This window comes from Pteropus alecto, unplaced genomic scaffold (genome assembly GCF_000325575.1).
Source record: "Pteropus alecto unplaced genomic scaffold, ASM32557v1 scaffold201, whole genome shotgun sequence".
Classification (NCBI taxonomy): domain Eukaryota; kingdom Metazoa; phylum Chordata; class Mammalia; order Chiroptera; family Pteropodidae; genus Pteropus; species Pteropus alecto.
This window is the reverse complement of record NW_006430503.1, coordinates 271,411-292,616: the sequence shown is the minus strand read 5'-3', so window position 1 is coordinate 292,616 and position 21,206 is coordinate 271,411. Positions and strand designations below refer to the sequence as shown.

The 21,206-nt window shown below is 34.6% G+C and overlaps 1 protein-coding gene across 7 annotated transcripts in view; it reads right to left on the bottom strand.

The window, feature by feature from the left end:
• The window catches only part of PRKDC (protein kinase, DNA-activated, catalytic polypeptide), a 191,844-nt gene that overhangs the window by 41,063 nt on the left and 129,575 nt on the right, over positions 1-21,206 (bottom strand). For 6 of the 7 annotated variants that reach the window (XM_015592731.2, XM_006905155.3, XM_025049081.1 and 3 more), the window contains 9 exons: positions 20,268-20,380; positions 17,993-18,124; positions 14,856-15,035; positions 12,984-13,189; positions 10,333-10,471; positions 9,284-9,472; positions 8,363-8,587; positions 7,385-7,493; positions 5,723-5,834 (listed from right to left, as the gene is read on the bottom strand). In XM_015592731.2, coding sequence (XP_015448217.1) covers positions 5,723-5,834; positions 7,385-7,493; positions 8,363-8,587; positions 9,284-9,472; positions 10,333-10,471; positions 12,984-13,189; positions 14,856-15,035; positions 17,993-18,124; positions 20,268-20,380 — 1,405 coding nt within the window. The remainder of the gene's footprint in view (positions 1-5,722; positions 5,835-7,384; positions 7,494-8,362; positions 8,588-9,283; positions 9,473-10,332; positions 10,472-12,983; positions 13,190-14,855; positions 15,036-17,992; positions 18,125-20,267; positions 20,381-21,206) is intronic. The other variant, XM_025049082.1, reaches the window with a different exon arrangement.

Here is a 21,206-nt window from a genome sequence, read left to right as displayed (position 1 = left end):
ACTAGCGTAATAACTTTTTCTCCAGAACTTTAGATTTCTATGTATGAACTGTCTAATGGAAATAATAACTAGTGTGATAAAGGCCTTGGAAATTCAACATGTCTCAAACTGAATGTATCATCTTCCTTACAAACAACTCTTCCTCTTGCACTCTCATCCACCCAACTACTCAGGTCAAAACGGGTGTGTCAGCCTTTTTCCTCCCAAATAGAACTAGTCATCATGTCCCTGCCCTGCCATGCCAAAAAATATAATACATTACATATAGGTGAATAACAACTTGAATAATCATGACTTTTCAGAAATATGAAGTCAAATACACTGTTGAGGAGGAAGGGGGATCCACCCAGAATTCTATATCCATGGATAACATCCTACAGGAATGACAATGAAATAAAGATATCTTCTGATAAAAGAAAACTTAGAGGATCCATCACAGATCGATCTATACTATAAGAATAGCTAAAGGAAAATTTTCAGCTTACAGGAAATGATACCAGAGGAAAACATGAGCACCAGAAATGGTAATTATAAAGACTTTTTTCTCTTATAAATTCTTTTGAATATACTGTTTAAAAAACTGTTTAAAGCAAAAAATATATTACCTATTAGTATTTTCACTGTATGTTACTATGTATATATATGGAATCCCCTCCCACGTTCCACACGTACATATAGGCATATCTTATTTCATTGTACTTTGCTTTACTGAGCTGTGCAGATACTATGTTTTGTATAAATTAAAGATTATTTTTTCCCCTGGAGTTCTTTTTTAAAAATTTTATTTTAAATTCTAGTTGACATACAATATTAGTTTCAGTTGTACAACATAGTGATTCAACATTTATACGCTCTACAAAGTGATCACCACAAGAAGTCTACTACCCATTTGTCACCATATAGTTATCGTATTTATTGACTGTATTCCCTATGCTGTACATTACATCCCCATGACTTGTTTTATAACTGCAAGTTTGTACTTCTCAATCTCCTGACTTTTTTCAGACTATTCCCTGTTCCTATACATCACCTTTGGCACCATTAGTTTGTTCTCACATATTGAAGGTTTATGGCAACCCCGCCTCGAGCAAGTCTGTCTATCAATCAGCACCATTTTTCCAACAGCATTTGCTCACTTTGTGTCTCTGTGTCACATTTTGGTAATGTGGAACCTAACCAGGACATATAGGAAGTTGTGTGGACCATCCTACAGCCCCTGTTTACAGTGGTACTTGAGCAAAGAGCACAGCCAGTCCCTCTCCCTGTCTGCAGAGCAAAACCAGTGGCCTTGTCTAGCCTGGGAATTCAGTGCACAGTTCTGCCTAATTTGGGCAAACAAGATGTGCAGGCTTTGAGACCAGCTTCCCTACTCCTCTCAGGCAGGAAAGCTAATTCATAGCTCTGCCTACTGCTGAGTATAGTAACCAGTCTTGATCTTCTAAGGAGCCTGACCAGAGTAGAGTGTACAGGCAACTGCAGCGACCATGTTACATCCATGCACAGGCAGGGAACCAAGTCAGTAGTCTTACCCAGCTATTCTCAACCAGCAGCATCCCCCGTGACCAGAGATTGGGCAGTGGTCTTGCCCCAAAATATACCCTGCCCAAGGACACTACCAGCTGACAGGTTCAGAACCCCAAGCTGAGCTAACTGAAGGACTGTTTCTGCCAAAGTGAACCTATGAAGTTGTACCAATGTAAGGAATCAAGGATGATGAAAATCAGCTAAACACGACACCACCAAAGCTAATAAAGCTCCAATAACTGACCCTAAAGAAATGGAGATCTATGAACTAACAAAGAATTCAGAATAATCCTCTTAACAAAAGTTGCTGTACAAGAACACACAAATAATTAAACAAAATCAGGAAAACAATGTATGAACAAAATGAGACATTTGACAAAAAATAGAAACCATAAAAAAAAAAAAAAAAAGAAATCCTAGAACTAAAGACTACAATATGAGTGAACTGAAGAATTCAATGGAGAGCTTCAAAAGCAGACTAAATCATACAGAAGTAGAAATTAGTAAAATTATTCTGTTACAGGAGCTAAAAGAAAGAAGACTGAAGAAAGCTTATGGACCTATGGGGTAGCATAAACGAAACAATATAAACATACCTCAGAGATATTGTGAATTTTGTTCCAGACCAATGCAATATAGCAAGTATTGTAATAAAGTGAGTCATAATCTTTTTGTTGGTCTTGCCTTCAGTTTGTAAAAAATGAACATTTGTGAAGTGCAATAAAGTGAAGCAGAATAATGTATGTATACTTATTATGGGAATCCAGAGAAGTAAAAGAGAAAGGGATATTTGTTTATATTTAAAGCAATAATGACTGAAATCTTCCCAAACCTGGAAGAGAAATAGAGTACCATATCTGTGAGTCTCAAAAGACCACGAATAGGTCTTTTAAACCTGAATAGGGCTACACCAGGACATATCATAATTAAATTGTCAAAAGTCAAAGACAAAGACTTTTGAAAGCAAGATGAGAAAAGCAACACATCAGATACAAGGGAATTCCCTTAACACTACAGATAGAGTTCACAATAGAAACTTTTCAGGCCAGGAGAGTGGATGATATATTCAAATTATTCAAAGCAAAAAACCTGTCAACCAATAATGCTGTATCTAGCAAAGCTATCCTTTAAAAATGAAGGAGAGAGAAAGATTTTCCTGAAAAAACAAAAGCTGAGGGGGTTCATGACTAGACCTGCCTGACAAGAAATGTTAAAGAAAGTTCTTCAAGCAGAAATAAAAGGATACTAATTAACATTTAAAAACATGAAGTTAGTATAAATCTCCTGGTAATGATAAATATATAGTCAAAGTCAGATTCTCTAAAATGGTAATGGTGGTGCATAATCCACTCACAACTCTAAAAGATAAAAAAACAAATGTATTAAAAATAACCACAAGTACAATAATCTGTTAATGGATATACAATATAAAAATATGTAAACTAAAATGTGAGAGGGAGTCAGGAAGTAAAAGCATAAAGTTTAAAAATGCTATCATAGTTATTATCAGCTTAAAATAGGGTGTTATATATATTTTATGTAAGCTTCATGGTAACCACAAAGGAAAAACTTTGTGTAGTAGTTACACAAAAGATCATGATGGAGAAGTCAAAGTATACCAGTACAAAGTCATAAAAATCACAAAAGAAAACAGGAGAAGCAAGGAATAATGGATCTATAAAACAGAGAACAATTAACAAAATGGCGCTATTAAATCCTTAACTATCAATAATTACTTTAAAAGGAAATGGATTAAATTCTCCAATCAAAAGACACAGAATGACTGTTTGGATTAAAAAACAAGATCCAATATATGCTGCCTACAAGAGACTCACTTAAGATTTAAACACATACACTGACAGTGAAAAAATGGGAAAGCAAATGGTAACCAAGAAAAAAGCAGGAGTAGCTATACTATATTAGACAAAATAGACTTTAAGCCAATGATGTTAAAAGGACACAAAGAAAGGCATTATAAACTAATAAAAGGGTCAATCCATCCAAAAGACATAACATTTATAAATATTTAAGCACCCCAAATCAGAGCACCTACAATATAGAAAGCAAATACTAATGGAACTAAAATAAATAAATAAATAAAAAGCAATACAATAGCCAAGGACTTTAATATCCCACTCTCAGTAATGGACAGAGATCAATAAGGAAATAGCAGATTTGGATGATATAATAGACCAAATGGACCTCATAGATATATACACAATAAAGAAAAAAAAAAAACTGTAATTGATTAAACAGACACAGAGAAAGCATTTGACAAAATTCAATACCCATTCATGATAAAAATTTCAGAAAACCAGTATACAAGCAGCAAATAATTGGAAAACACAATTAAGAAGAAAAAATTCCATTTACAACAGTGTCAAAAATGATAAAATACTTAGGAACAAATCTAATAACATCCAAGATATCCATATTGAAATAATACAAATCACTGAAATTAAAGAAGACAAAGAAATAGAGAGACATATAACCTTCATGAATTAGAGAATGTTATACTGTTAAAGTGGCAATTCCTGAAGTTGAACTACACTCAATAAAATCCCAAGCAAACTCTAAGCTTTTCTGGGGAAGAAATTGACTGGCAGAGTCTAAAATGCACACATAAATGTAAATAACCTAAAATAAAACAATTTTCATAAAGAAAATAAAGTTGGAGTATTCACCCTATCTGATTCAAAACTTACTATAAAGCAACAAGAATAAAGACTGTTCAATATTGTGAAAAGTTACAAATAAATCAAGGAATAGAAGAGACCATTCAAAATTATACCCACACACATATATATGGTCACTGATATTCAAAAAAGATGCCAAGGCAATTCAATTATGAAAAGCTAAAATTCATAAGAAAATGCAAGGATATCCACATGCAAAAGAATGATGGTGAACCCCTACTTCATACCTTATACAGAAATTAACTCAAAATAGATCATAGACCTAAATGTAAGAACTAAAACTATAACATTTCTAGAAGAAGGAAATAATTTTACAAGATGAGCATGGAATGAATATCAGCTTGAAGGAGCTCCTGTTAGCCAAATGTGAGACAATTTGAATATAAAATAATAAGAACAGTAATGAATTATATTCCATTAGATAAAATTGGAATCCGTGATTCCATATTATTAAAATTGAAGTAAATGAATAAATAAAGAGGAGAGAAGGGAGGGCTCTTCCTTAACAATAAGATGTAGGCTGATAAACATGGAACAAGAGGTAGGAAAATCATCACCTTGCAAACATCATTGTCAGGACTGGCTTGAGCTAACGGTCATCCACAGAAACAAAATACAGAGGAAAGTCTTAAGACAAGCAGGATATATGCATGTCTCTAAGTATCTCCCACATTGCTTATTAGTTGCAAAGGAAAAAAAATGGGCATTTACACTGGAGAGACCATACGATATGTTAACTAGACAATCAAAATCACTATCAGCAGTAAAAGGCAGATGGATGCTCTGTGCTCGCAGATTTGATACCCTGAGAATACTTCACTTAAGTAGTATTCTGGGTAGGGGTGTATCGTCTGAATCTAACTGTGAGGATATACAGACAAATTCAAACTGAGGAACCTTCCTCAAAAGTATCAATGTCATCAAAGATGGCTAAGTAACTGTTCCAAATGAAAGGAAACTAAAAAGACATATCAAATGAACACCACATATAATTCTGGACTGGATCTTGTCTTAAGAAGGGGAAAAACGCTTTAAAAGACAGTAAAAGGACAACTGACAAAACTGAAATGGGGGCTGTAGATTAAAAATTAAAATAGTAAAGTTATGGTTACATAACAGAATACTCTTTTTCTTAGGAAATGTACAGATAAATTAAGAGTTAAGATAAATTAAGAGGTCAGAAAACATATGCATGCCACTTACCCTCAAATGGTTCAGAAAATATGTGTATGTGGAGAGAATAAAAAAGCTAATGTGGCAACATGTTAAAAACAGTGAATCTGGGTAAAAGGTACACAGGAGACAAGGGAGCAAGTGAGGACAAAGGACATTCTGCTGACATGGAGAGCTTTGTTAGAACAACTTAAATGAGAAACTGGGAAGATGCGATATGGCTGCAGTAGGTTCAAATTCCAATTTTTGTAAACCACAGTTTGAGAGAAAAACCATTCTGGCAATTTAGGAAAATAATCCACATTCAATTCAAAAGGATCACATCTTACCGATTTGTGATGATGTCATCCCAGATGTTCATTGGGTCCATTTTAGCATCTGGATATCTGTTTGTCCAGGTTTTTATAAGTCTCTTAAGGGGAACTTGAGATAACAAATTACCTAAAAATAATATTAAGGGATGACGTATGTCCATAATTCAAGGACAAGACTAATTTACGAAGTAGTGCTGACATTAGTAAATAGAAACTTAATTCAAATTTCGTGTTTAAATTAAAAAATTGTGTCTGTTGCACCGAGTTACCATATTAAATCTAATGTATCCTGATTAAAACTCAATTTCTTAAAGATATAAAATAAAGATAGGGAAATAAAGAATTTTTACATTTAGTAAAGGTCTACTTCATCCACGATTCCAAAATTTAAAAAAAAAGGCACTAAAAACTGAAAAGGGGTTGCAGTCAATTTTCTTGGCAAAATCTGATCTGAATTGGCATTAGGCTACTTATAGTCTGTTTATGTCATTCATATGAATATTAACCACTTAAGCTAGAGATGCATCATTGTATTTAATTAGGAAATACTGCCTCAGGCCCTGGTGTTTGCACAAGATTACATACAGATAGATGATGATGATGATATCTGAAACTATCTAGCCTCAAGGGTTTTGGAAAAGAAATTCATAATCCTCATGAAATTTAAATTTCACATTGCTAATGTTTAGTGTTGTAGATTTCTCTGTTGGTGGAAAGCAGTGGTTAAGAAAACAAGTTTAAATTAGGCAGCTCTGGGTTCAAAATCTGAATCTTTCATTTAATAGTGTGGGACAATTATTTAATCTCTAAGCCTCTATAAAATGAGGAGAAAGAATCTACATCTCATAAGGCTGTTACAAAAACTAGGTAATATAGAAGAGATTAACGTAGTTCTTGGAAAGTAAAAAGCACTTAATGCATGATAAGTAATTAATAATATGTACTTGAAAAATAATTCTCCAAATTTAAAAAGAACAATTAGATAGATATAAACACCAATCTTTATTAGTACTGTGAAAAGTGTCTTTCATATCATTTTTAATTATTTAGGGCAAGAATTAAAATTCAGATTTACAACTAAGATTTGTTACTGTTGCAAAGATGTACTCTTCCTCTTTGACTCTGGGTGGCTTTCTATAGGCACCAGGATAAAATCCACTTGTTGGCTGCAAAAAGACCTTCGTAGTATGAGCACCCCTTACTTCCCCTCAGGCCAGGACACCTGGCAGCCAGTCACAGAACTTCCGACATCTCAGGGGACACTACAGGCTTTCGGTCAGGCAGGCACTATGCAAGCGCCTGTCCCTCATCCACACTTGATTTAGGCCTCTCCTCCAGGAGCCTCCTGCACCCCTCAATCTAGGGCAAGTTCTGTCATCTGTGTTTCACTTGGGGTCCTATGTACGACTATGCCTCAGCAGGTATCACATCACGTAGGAATTACCCCACTATTCTGAAAGCTTCTTCAAGGTGGCCAATATTATTTGTCTTTGCACTCCCAGTGCCTAAAATAGTGCGACCATTTTAAACATTTCAATCATCTCAATATATATATATATTTATAGAATTAACTCAAGATAAGGCAGTTTCTAACCCATACATTAAGAAAGATATACTTTCACTAAGCAAAAAAATAGATGCTAAAACTCTTTCAAAATTATAAAAGAAAAAAATTACCTTCTTTGCTTATAAAGCTGATGAACTCCTGAATTTCTATTAAGGTTTGTACAGACTGTAATTTGGTGAGTCTACTTCTGTGTAAAAGCACATCAATACTAGAATAGTTCTAGAAAAAAGGCATTTAGTATTGATTATAAATCAATTTACTACTTTAAATTTTAATGTAGTTCTCTAAAATGTGAAATACAGCAACTACCATAAAAATACATTAATTACACAACGTGTCTCAGAGTGGTTAACAATTAGGTCATAGACGAAATTAACAAATGATTTAATTTTTTTTTAATAATTGAGGTTTTCAATCTCATTTTGATTTATCAAAATCAATACAAATAGGCTATCATTGCCTTTATTTGCCAACAATGTTTAAAAATCACACCTTATAATGTAAATTGCTAAGTATAGAAACCAATTCTTTCTTCTTCAATAAATTTTATCTTGAGTGCACTAATCAACTTCAAAAAAGTTTAAAAATGAGACAGTAAATGAGTTTGCTTCTATGATCAATATATGCCAATGATAAATGTTGTTAATATACACTATACAAGACACTGACTTTAAAAATAAACAAACAATCATCAGAGGAACATTCTCAGAAAAGATAAATGGAAAGACAGCATAACAGCAGAAAATGATCAGGGAAGATTTATATTCTTCTCCACAAAGCAAACAAACTTCTATTCAGCTACTCCAAATAGAAAAGTCTACTCTCAGGTGTTTTTTAACAGTGTGAGAAAAATAAAAATCTAAGGAAAAACAAAAAATGGAACTTTTGTAAAAGGAAAAAAAGGATTAAAAAAGACATTAAGACAAAAAAAAAGTGAAGAAAAATATCAGAAGAAACTGGAAAAAAAAGAAGGAAATGGATGGTATCACATAGTAAATGAAAATTTTTTAATTTTTTTTATTCATGAGTTTACTGACTTTAAAAATATTACAGAAATGGTACATTTTAGATTGGTATATCTGTATTACCTGTATAAAATTCTGAATGCTATTTTCAATATAATATTTGGCTCTGTCAACATCATTTTGTAATATGTAAAGAAGACTCAATTCCTGACTATAATGAAGCTCTATAATAGCCTTCTGGAGCTCCTTGTTCACAGCTTCATCAATAAATGTCAGCAGGGACTGGTCATTCTCTCCTTGAAGCAGTAACTTCAGCTTGCTGCGGATCATGTAAGGTAGATAGGTTTCCTAAGGAACATAAGAATCTACCTGTAACTTCAGAAAACCAATTTTGTATGCCTAATTATTTTATTACCATAATATTCTTTGGTATAATTTTAGAGGCTAAAATTTAGAGCCAAAGTGAATGTTTGATATTTCGAACATAAAACTAGAATTTTTAAAACATGTTCATCTAAAATTGTTCATTTTGTAACCACAAAATATATAGGAACATGTTCTATAGAAAATTGGAACTATGTACTTTTAGCTGAAAGTTATATTCAAAGTAAGGAATCTTTATTTTACTTTTTTTTTTCAAAGTGAGGAATCTTTAAGCAGAGCCAATATAGTACCAGTGTGGGAGGGATCAGAAGAGCAGCCTTGTTCAGGAGTTTGGGCAACCTTGTGAGTGGGGAGCCATCTTGCTCCAGGAATTGGGGTGGGCCCACATGTAACCTTCGATACAGTGCAGAAACAACAGAAAATCTTCTTTCATGTCACCATAGAAGGGATGTTAATATTTATTTTTAAATACAAGCCATTTATTTTGAAAGGGTTAGTTAAACGTGGTAAGAGATTTAACAATATGAAGTTTGTGGGGGAAGTCAGGTAATATAAATAACTACATTTTTTTTTTAAGTTTTAAGCAATTTCATTAATTAGAAAACACCTGACCATCTAAAATATTTATTTCAGTGACCTCATAAAAATAATTCTACCCACCTGATAAAATGGTTCACTCCACATTTTATTTAGATCGGGAGGATTTTTACTGTCAACACTGACTATGGAACAGTATGCTAGTGATTTCCACTCAGCAAGTTGATTATAACAGTCAAGAGATGCAAGTTCCCAAAAATCCTTCTCAGCTTCTATAGGCTCGCCATCTACCCACTCTTGTTTATTGAGAGCCTGGCAAAGAAAAGTTCCTAAGATTATTTTATAAAGTTGGAAAGAATACAAATTAAATATATTTGAAATAAGGTATGTAGCATAACATTCATAATAATGACAATCATTTTCAGCTTATGATAAGGGGAGAAAAAGGAAAATAGAGTAACACCAAAGGGAAGGAAAAAAACCAAAAGGAACATTATAGTAACAAATAAAAATAAAAATTCCAACCGAAAGGAAACTACTTCTCTGAGAAACTTACCAATGAAGTCAATTAAAAAAATGAAGACTTTAAATGACTCATAATTTGATTTACTGTGGGTTATTTAATACTTAAAAACGTTAGATCAAAATTGGAAAACAAGACATTTACGGAAACTTGCAGAGAATTTTACAACCTGAATTATGCATTCAGGAGTCTCACAGGTCACAGATTCTGAATTTCAACTACTTCCTAGACATCTACACTTGGATAGACACTGGCAATTCAAAACACAAAATATAAAAATATGAATTTATAGTCATCTTCTCAAAACCAATTCTTATCTCTTTATATATTTTTTACTTGCTGAAGGAAAACAATCTACTCAAATAGAAATCATATAAATTAGCAGATACTGAAATATCTTATTTTATAGTACTTGGTAATTTACAAAATGCTTTCTCTTTTATCCATTGAGGTTTTCTTAAAAAGAGTAAGAGATACAACAATAATTATTTCAAATTTTAGTTATTGTGAAACTATTCTCTGCCACTTGTGTAAAATAGAAGGAATAAAGCTGAAATATTATGAAACTCTAAATTTTAAAGCAAATAGTTTTTTCATCCAAAGAACAAAAGTGTTTAAGCAACTGACATTTGCTAGAGATCAGTTTTACCTCATTATACTGCTTGGCGGCTTCAGAATAATCACTTCTGGCTTCTTCTAATAATGCATTCTGAGTGACTTGTTTTGTTCCTATCTCACTGCTAAAAATGCCACGGAGGACATCATATTCTCCAATTGATCTATACAGTCTATAGAACAAACCAAAGGGGGAAAAAGTCCAAATTAATGAAAGCTCCAATATTTAAAAGTATTTATTAAAACAAAATATTACATCAAGTTGTCACACATATTAACTAAAGATATGTTATTTTCGTTTTATAAAAATACAAAATCTTACAAATTTTGAAATCACTATTAGGTGTCTGTCTGTTTTTACCATTAGGTTTTACTACTTTAGTCATACAGAAGGCAGAAATTAGTCTAAGATACATTTACAGTGAAATTTGAAAATATCTTAGATTCCCAATGTATAAATTGTGTCATTAAAGAAGCTTCTTCTATGTTAATGGTACCATTACAGCAACATTGCACATATCTGCAGGAGACCTATTTAGAATCCTTGTTATAGCTCTAAAATTTGGAAGGCAGTCAAGAACCTGGAAGTGAGTGAAAATTAATCCAGGTCTTATTGATGCCACATTTTAATCCATGTTTTATGGACAAATCTCAATTCTATTGACAAGTAATTTTTTTACAGCCTTAATATTTGCTAGAGCATTCATGCATCTTTTCACATTAATATAAATTTGTTTGACCTCAGCAATCAAGCTTCTCCTTTAGGATATCTAAAGTGTTTAATAAGTTTGATCCCTAACTCCTGGAAATTTTTTTCCATCTTTTAAGTCTCAATGCAAATGTCATCTCTTCCTGAATCTGCAGTCACCTGACCAGCCAGCTGAGGATTGCTTTCTCCTTGGTTTTTCTGCAGTTTGGTCCCTTCCCAGGTATGAAATCTCATGTATTTATATCAAAAGAGCCCTATGGGGGGGGGGCGGGGGTGGGGGGGATGGTTAAAAAGGATAAAAGGATGAAGAAGTACAAATGGATGGTTACAAAACAGTCATAGAGATATAAAGTGCAACATGAGGAATATAGTCAACAATATTGTAATAAATATGTAAGGGGGAAGAGGGGTACTAGATTCAGTGGGGATGATCACTGTGAGTTATACAGATCTCTAGTCACTAAGCTGTACAAATGAAACTAATATATTTTTGTATGCCAACTATAATTGAAAAAAAAACCTCATTGAATTGTACAATGTAAATATGACCAACTAATTGTCTATTATATTTCAATAAAGCTGTAAAAAATAAAATAAAAGAACCCCATGAGCTCTACTTCAGAGCATACTGGTCCAAATTTAGATAAAAATCTAACACATATGGCTCTCTAAAGGGTTAAAGGTAACAAAATAAGAGGCAGAGGTGTGGAGGTGGGTTGTAGGATAACAAACAGTTCACAGCCCAAGAGCCAAAGGATAGATAAGAGCTACAAACATTTTTCAGGAACTCAGAAAGAGATCAGCCTCATGTTCACCCTACACTGGCCCCAACGTCCCTGAATTATTTATACTATAACACATATCATTGTTTTATGATATGTCACCATCATAAAACAATGATGGTGACATATCAAGAAAAGGCTAAATTAGGTTCTCAAAAACTGAAAAGCAAGCAAAAATAGTATATAAATAGTATAAGTATTAAAATTAGAAAAAAAATGTTTAAAAGTGTGTGCTTCATTACCCATTAAATATATACTATATGAATTCTCACTCCCTGAAAATACTAAATAGACAAATTGTTATTTACTGTTGTTCACATACATCTGAAAGAATAAGATAAAAAGTCAAGATGCACTCTCTGAACTGACTGACCTAGGATTTATCTGGCCTCTCAGAGAACTCACCATCTCCTACTTCATACAGTCACATCTGTAAGTACATGGTGAGAACTGTCTAATTCATATTTTAATTCTTCTCAGCACCTGACACAATGATTTACTCATTGTGCTCAATTAAGAAAGACAGGGTTGACTATAAAACAGTGAAAAGTGCACAGATTCCCCACCTTTACTTTTATTCTCTTTTTCCCTAGAACCTGAAAATCTAAAAATCCGTATGATAAAACAGAAGTTCTAATTAAATTTCAACCCAATCTAGCAGGCTTCTCAGAATGTGGCACTGGCTTTCTTATGATAAAACCACAGGTATGGGAAGGATCAGACACAATGCAAAATGGCATAACTACTAGACGGAATTTCTTTTTTCTAAATAAATAAAGTAATTGGACTAAATTGTTCCTAAAAGTTTGAGTCCTGATGAAAATAATAAATCATCCTCTATTTAGTTTAGCAAACCAGCAAAACCAGAAAATACTAGGTAGGAACTGCAAGTTACAGCCACACTTCGCAGGAAACTAAACTTAGTGGATTACATTCAGTGAGTCCAAAAAGATTGTATACTGAAAGAAATTAACAGGTATAATAAAAATCTTTCTTTGGGAAAGACATTCCTTGTCATGGCAACTATTCTTAACTCATGGAATGGTACTCAAGCTGAAAAAATTTTCAAAAAACTTTGTAGAAGTGTTATTATCAACTTTATTCAGTTTTCTGCCAAAACAAAGCCAAAAATTTTCTGTATTACTTTGGTAAAAGTCACTATTCTTCCAACAGTGTCTGGATCTCAGAGCTTACTTAGCAAGTTCCATCCATCTGCAGACATCAGGAGAGAGGCGGGATCTCCCCTTAGCTCGCTTGGCAAGTGGCTCCTGAGGAACCATTTGGAGCAGGGCCTCCTCTAGAAGGTGGATGCCCACAGGCTGCTGTAGACTGGCCAGGCAGCCGGCACTAACAGAAGCTGGATCGAGGCTCAGCAAGTCTGTGTGTTGGCTACTGATTTCCTGTGAAACCACAAACACATGTAGCTATTTAGCCTGTGGTATTTTGGCCATTATCTTCATATGTGAATAGTTCATTTTACTAAACATAAAAGAAAGTTTTGACATAAGTAGTGATAGAACCAAAAATTTCTCTGTGTAATTCTATTAAATTTTCCTCAACATTCGATTTCCTCAAGGGAGAAAATTACCTTTTATTTTTACACTTCCAATCCAGGGATTAATTCAAAACAAAACAAAAAACCCACTAGAAAATATGAAGATTTTTACATATATTCCATATATCCAAACAACAACTGCAGATTCCAGGACTACTTAAATTGAATGGATGAGAAAAGCAGCTGAAACACAAAGATTTCATAGCCAATCACTAAAATACAGGATATGTCACAGACAAGAAATTCATTGTGGGAAGTTCTGGTGAGGCAGTGGAATCTCAAAGAGATGGTCATCCTTGCTAGAAAAGAACGCACATGAATACTATGCCAAATGTACTATGGTTCCACAGAGAGAGAAAACAAATCAATAGTTCCAGATATAAACCACAAACAGGAAGTCATAACAAGCATTTGCTTGTTATATAAAGATACAATGTAAATCGATGTCAAGAGAAACTTACTTTGAAATACCGGCCAATTCAATACAATAACACGAATCTTATATTTAGTGTGGCCAGGAGAAAAACAATGAAGGAATTTTACTTGTAAATTATAAACCAATGAAAATAGAACTAATGTATTTTTAAAAAACTATTATTAACAGTTTCATGCTACATCAAAAAGAACAAAACAGAAAAACCAAGTACTTCATCTCAGGGAATTATTACCCAATTAGTTTGCAAACCAAAGCTACTAATAAATAATATTAAAAATATAATTTTTAAATTGCTCTAGGGAGGGTACTAGTTATAAAAATGAACCAAAAAGATTTTCTATTAGGGACTTAGTAATGATCCATGTTTTGCATGGCAAAAAAACATTTCTTACATGAAAAGTAGTCTTCCAATAAGTATGGTTTAGCAGTAACTGAAAGTATGCCTACAGTAAGTTCTCTGCTCAAACTGTATTGCCTTAGAAAGGCCTTCTCTGACACTCCATCTAAGTAGTATCTACAATGGTTCACACTCTCCACCCTGACCAAAAGGCTATCTTACTTACCTGCTTCATTATTACCCTACACTACTTTAGGACTTCTATATTACTCAAGTTCTACGACACCTACTACTATACCTTATGGTATCATCCATATTTGTCTGTTTATTATCTAGAGTGTTCTTGGAGGGCAGAGATTTGTGCTTCTTCATTGCCATGTCTCCACCACTTAGAACAAAATCAGGCATGTGTACAATCAACATCTCTTGAAGGCAGTCAGGAGGCAAGAACGGATTTAGTGAAATACCAAAAGGAAAAACAACTAAACGAGATGCAGGGTTTAAACAAAACATTGAAGAGATTGGCTTATTTATTCTGTCACATACAAGTTTTTTTTTTTTTCCCCAATATAAATAAATTATATCTACTCATCTGGGAAGAGGAAACCAAAACAGAGTACATCTACTGTTACAAACACCGTGTGTTTGAGCTTGTGAAACAAATGAAGTTATTGTGACATAATTATGTGAAGGCAAAGTAGACAACGCATATATTATAAAGTGTGTATAGACTTTTACCTGAATACAAGAGACAAAAGGTGGAAAGAAAGAGAACGTGGTATTAAGAAAAAGATTGAAGTCTTGGAGCAACTTTTGAGTAATGCTATTTTTTTCAGACATGGTCTTATATTTATCCATCTCTTTTATAATTCCAGAAAACAGGCTGCCAAAAAGCTGCTTTGCAATTATTGAGTCTCTCTGTAAAATATTCAAAACAAAGACAAATTAGGATCTGAAATAAAAATGCTTTAACTTACCAACTATCAGAGCTTTACTTGAAAATACAAACTGCTACAAACACATCTCAATTCTATTTGGAAAGTTTTAACAGGCATTGATTGACAAGGGGAGCATTTGGTATTTAACCAAATATATCTATTTGACATATGCCTTAAAAAAGGCATGATATCATGGATTTTGAACCCAGAGATACGAATTTAAAGTTGGCTTAATCACATACATAACCACATTATCTTAACTCCTGAGTGAGTCTGGGTCTTCAGATTCTTCATCTTTAAAATGGGGATAACAGATCACATCTCATAGCGCTATAGTAAAGATCAGCCAAAAAATGCATGTTAAATGTTCAGTGCAGTAACTGATAAAATCTTGAAGATTAAATTAGATTTTTAGGTATTATCCTCACATCAGCATCATTGTAAAGTTTAAGATAACTGATGAGCTTCAATAAAATGCCAATTTTAATTTTTCAAAGTCTCAACATTATGATGATTTAAACTGTTTAAACCATCAGTAGCCATTTTTGTATCTCCCATGTTTGGGCTATTCATCTATAACAGCGCACTACTTGATCTTTTATGGCTTTAACTCTCACACTCCATGTCCACAAAAACACTACCCTTTACTTGTGTCTATAACACTAGTACTAAGAACAATTTCTGGCATGTAGTGTCTATATATATTTTTTTATAAAGGCATGAGTGCAATAAATAAAATTTAAAACATTTCATTTCATAAAAGCTATGACTGAATAAAAAGTACAATTTGACATGTTCTTCATTTATTAATTTAAGCAATGGATTTATCTTATAAAAAGTTATAATAGTCACTATATAAAATTTTTTAAAAAATGGATAAGGGAAAAAATATATCACCCATAATTATATTACATAAAGACAGTCATTGTCATGATTGGTCTCTTACTGACATGCACACTCTTTTATATGATGTCTATTGTTCAGTAATCCGCTTTTTTCACCTAACATGTGGCAGACAGTCTACAACCCATTGATTCTTATGACTTATGTACAAATTCCTTCATATTTTAGGGAGACCCAAATGCTCATTCTGTTACAATAACTGCAGCAGTAATTAAGATAAATAATGCCTTCAGAGCAATAGGATGCTGTGTTGGACATGCCCTGTAATGGCTAGCTTACAAGTGCCTCTTTAATTTTTCCCATATGTGAGGCTCACGATGAAGAATGGCGGTCCCAGGCAGCAGGAGAGGTTTCACCTGTTATCCAGCACTGCATCCCAGTGCTTAGAACAGCCCCTGGCATACAGGAGGAGTTACTCAATATACTAACATTTGTTGAATAAATAAAGTATTGGGATTTGAAAAATTAACAGAAATAAGAATGAACACATTTCTCCTTAAAGAATAGAAAAAATGTAGCCATGTTTTTTTCAAAACAGTATTTACCATCTTTATTTTTTCCAAGCATAAATGAGATGAACAGACTTGGAGGTCTCTCAATAGTCTGAGGCTTGCTAACTTACTACTATCATTACATACCACATCTCTCTCCAGTGCGGACAGCAATAAATCATGCCTAGGACAGCAGATGTCAAATCATTTTTGAAGCAGTAGTGTTAACACATGTATGCAAAGGACTAGAAAAACTGGGAAATAGTGGAAACGTAGAAGCAGCACTGGACCAGGTATCAAAACACAGAGGGCATTTTCCTTGCTCCACAACCACTGAAGCATACAGCTTTCGCATATTATCTATTCTTTGCTAAACTTCAACTCTTCATCTGTAAATGTGTCTAGTAACTGCCTCAATGTCACAAAATTACTGGGAAAATCTAATGAGGGATAATGTGAAAGCACTCCATAATGACTCAGGGCTGTACTATGATGGTAGTTACATGAAACTATGCATGGGGTAAAATGCACAGAATCTCATACACACAAATGAATGCAAGGGAAAATGATGAAAATGAACAAGGTCTGCAGTCTAGTTAATGCTATTGTACTAATGTCAATTTATAAGTCTTAATAACGTACTACAATTATATAATATATATCATTATTGAGGGAAGCTAGATGAAGGGAACGTGGGACTATGTACTAGTTTTGCAAATTCCTGTAATCTGTAATTATTTAGATTTTTTAAAAAAACTTAAAACAGTAAAGGGCTATGTAGATATAACCTAATATAATCAATGTTAGTACTAGAAACTTAAGCACAATAAAATATCAAGCATTATATTGCAGTACTTAGCATAATGCTATATAGATTATACATTATAATACTCTTCAATTTAAAAACTGGTTTCAATAAATTCAAAGGAATCTTAATCAGGCTTTTGGGGGAAAGTATCCTGATTTTGTCAAAGAATTCAGTTAGAAAACTTCATTCACTTTCGATAATTTTACATCCTAATGACTTAGAAAAATATTTTCAGTCCTCTGCTATTAAGAGAATTAACAGAGAAGGAAGAATACTGATCCCACTGATAAACTGATACTCTCCTGATTCCAGGCTCCCCTAAATGATTTTATATAAGCAATGATTTAAGTGGCTAAGCACCTTAAAATTTACAATGATTTTTTAATACATTCTTTCATTCTAACATTATTGATAAGAAAAACAGATTTCACTCTTAGGTTTTATAGACAAAAATGCTGTGGCTCAGAGCATTAAATGTCTTGACAAGGACCCCAGGGCTATCTTCTAGATGACTCTAATCAGAATCTCCCATGTGAAAAGCTTCGGAGCCAGGAAATGGCAGAGCCCAGATTTGCAACAAGGCCTATTAAGCGAGTCCAGTGTTGAGGACAAATCAACACCTCATTTATGACATAGCGTAGCCTTAATCATTTTTCCTTGTACACAGTAGACCTGAGGAACTGTTAAAATAATTTTAATCTGTGTCAATAGGAAATGCAGTGTTCAAGGACCAACCTGGGCCACAGCTTGCAAGGGCATGATCAGGCTGCTGTATTTAATCTGAATGTCGGGAAGGTCTCCTTGACGGTAACTTCTGTACAAAATGACCTGGGCATCATGCTTCATTTTTAACTTACTCTTGATCTCCTATAACCATTAGAATCAAAAAATGAAGATCTGAATTTTTATTTAAGAAAATCAGTAGTACATGAGCTATAAAACTGTCAGTATCCATCTTTTAACATAAAAGTGAATTGATGACAATTTTTACCCAAAATGTTTAGACACTATGCTTTACCAGTCTATGGCAGATCAGTATGGAAGACGAACAATGAAAATATTATTTAAATATTTATTACAAAGTAATCTGAATATATGTAAAATCAGAACTCAATTGAAAACTTTTTAAAGCCATAAATCACAGAGTTGTATTTCCTTTTAATGACCCTTAGAATAAACTCTGGCTATAAGGCCCAGCGTGATCACCACAACTCCTTCAACACTCAGGTCCTCTAGGCCCTGCTCATCTGCCCAGGCCAGTCTGGGCCTTCCGTATGCTTCATAATCATCTCCCTAACTCTCCCTCATGCAGGGCGGTGGGTACCTGCTCAACTTTTTGCCTAGAATCTTTCTACAGCTTTTCACTCATCATTTGGTTCCCATCTCAGATATTATCTCTTCAAAAAGGCTTGCCTCACTATCTCTTTTAACAGGTCTCCCCAGACATGCTCATCACCTGGTTAGTTTTCTACACTAAACTTTTTACAACCTTAACTAATCTTTTTTGTCTGTTGTACACACTGGACTGTAGCCCCATAAGTGCTCCTATTATACATTTCTATAACACTAGCACTGAGTAGTGCCACTGAGCACAATGCCTAACAAATAAATGGCAAGTTCATAGCCTTCCAATGCCTATTTCCATGCCATTCTTAATGAGTGGTCAGCCACTTCAGATTACAACACCTGTGTCAGAGGGAATGCTACATTTCTTAATTATTAAAAAGAACTTTGTATCAGGCCAAATATCTTCCTGCAATTTCTACCCAACAATTCTGGTTTTATCTCTTCCTTCTGCTGCCTAGTTACTGTTATTTCCTTTAGGCATGCCTATTTAGGTTTCAGGTTTAATTATGAGCCCACAGCTAGTTCTGTGAATGGGCAAAACTGAAGGCCCTCCAGGCATGGTGGGTCCAGTGAGAAGGAGCATGAAATAACCTTGGGACACTGATTTTAAATCTCAGTCCTCAAAAGAACAGTTGTAGTTACAGAGACAAGAGAAAGCTGAAAAGTACATTTTCTGTCCACAGAAGATACAGTGAAACCATTCAACCACTTCATATTCAGATTTGGAAGTTAATTAAGTGGCTAAGGATTTAAACTGATTTAGAAAAAAGATAGTTTTTTTTTTTGTAACTCACAATCTAGTCTTCCTTGCTTGAAAATTTTGTCATAATTACTGATTTATAAGTAAGATCAAAACTATGGCTAAACAAATTATTTTATTATTTCCACATTTTAAGAAAACTTAAACTATTAATTCCTGCCACAGTCTCAAATCACTGCTTTCAGCAGATAGCCACAGACTGTCTGCCTAGTCCCTGCCCACTCCTTTCTCTGGGACGACCAGTCCCTCCTCACCCAGGAATCTCTAGGAGAATGGCTGGTTATAACGTGGCTTCAGCCCTCCAACCATAGCTTATTGGTCTTGCAGTGGCCCCTGACCTGAAGTGGGTCAAGGCTCTGGCCTTGATGTAGACAATCTCTTCCTAGCAGCTAAAGTTGTAAAATGTAAAATTCAGGAATAACTGGTGGTTATGGTTCCACCACACAGAGAGGGCCAGCCTGTTCAGAGAGAACAAAACCAAGCTGTGGTGAGAGGCTGAAAGAAGGGGCAGAGGTAGAGACCTGCCGAGTACCTGTGAGCCAGAACATACCAGAGATGCAGGGAATGACCTACATGTCTCATTCCAAGATCCTATGACCTAATCAGTGAGTCATGAATGCCCTTCATATCTACAGAAGTCAGAGGAGACTTTGGTTCATAAATAACTAACTCATGTAATACAGCTTCTGTGATCTGGTTTGGACCAATACTGGAACCAACGCTTATTGAGACAGAGACAGAGACAGAGACAGAGACAGAGACAGAGACAGAGATAGAGAGAGAGAGAGAGAGAGAGAGAAGGGGAGGAGGGGGGAGAGGGGAGGGAAGGGAGAGGGGGAGGAGGGGGAGGAGAAATATAAATAGATATTTCTAACCAATCATTTTCTTGAAAAAGATACAAACCTTCTCTCGTTTTTGTTCAACAACACCTTTTCTGGCATAAAACAAACTGAGCTTTTCTCGGTCCTTTAAAAATCGTCTGCGTAATCTTAATATTTCTGCCCGATTATCTGTATCTGAAGAATATAAAGCAAGTTTGTTATAGTTAGCCAAAGTGACATTTGAAGTTGACTTTGCCTCCTTCTAGAATCTCCTAAGAAGTGAGACTGTTTGCTTATCTCTATTTTTTTACTTTTATTTAGCTTTTCTTTTTTAAACAACACAAGCCTATAAAGAACAGAGAACAGCAGAGGAAATGATTAACCAGTTTTAGAATCTAGAGAACGAAAAGTTGTAAATAATTCAGTCCAATCCCAGTGCTCTGGTGGAGAGAAGGAGGCCAGAACAACGACAGTGGAGAAGACTTGAAAGACTCAGGGCCTGGCAGCTCTAGGCACCTCCAGAGAAAAAGTAAGTCTGAAGCAAGAGATGTGGTTTGAAGGCACTGCTCCTCCATCCTGTGGGTGCAGAGCGTGGGGAGTGGATACAGGGCCTGTGAGTAGAAAAGGCTGGCATGACTAGAGGCAGAGGAACTATAGTAACCATGAGGACATATGGAATCTGGAGCCGCCTCCTTCCCACAGGCTCCTAGAGTGCTGGCACCCAGGCCTTTAGCCTGTAGGTGAGAGGCTGTGGAGATTCTGCCATTGGATGATCAACCAGCACAAAAGAACAGACACAGACATCGACATATCACGGGCTTCAGCGTCTTGGTCCAGCCTGACCTCTGCACAGTGACGGCCCAATCAGTACACGCTCTTGATTTGTTGCTATTTCAAATGCCTTTTTAGTGCCCTACCTGGGAACACATGCAAAAAAGCCAAATATCACCAGGTATTTTGAGGACAGCTTCAAATATGAAAGACAGAAACCAAAATAAATAATAGAGAAAGAGCAACTGTT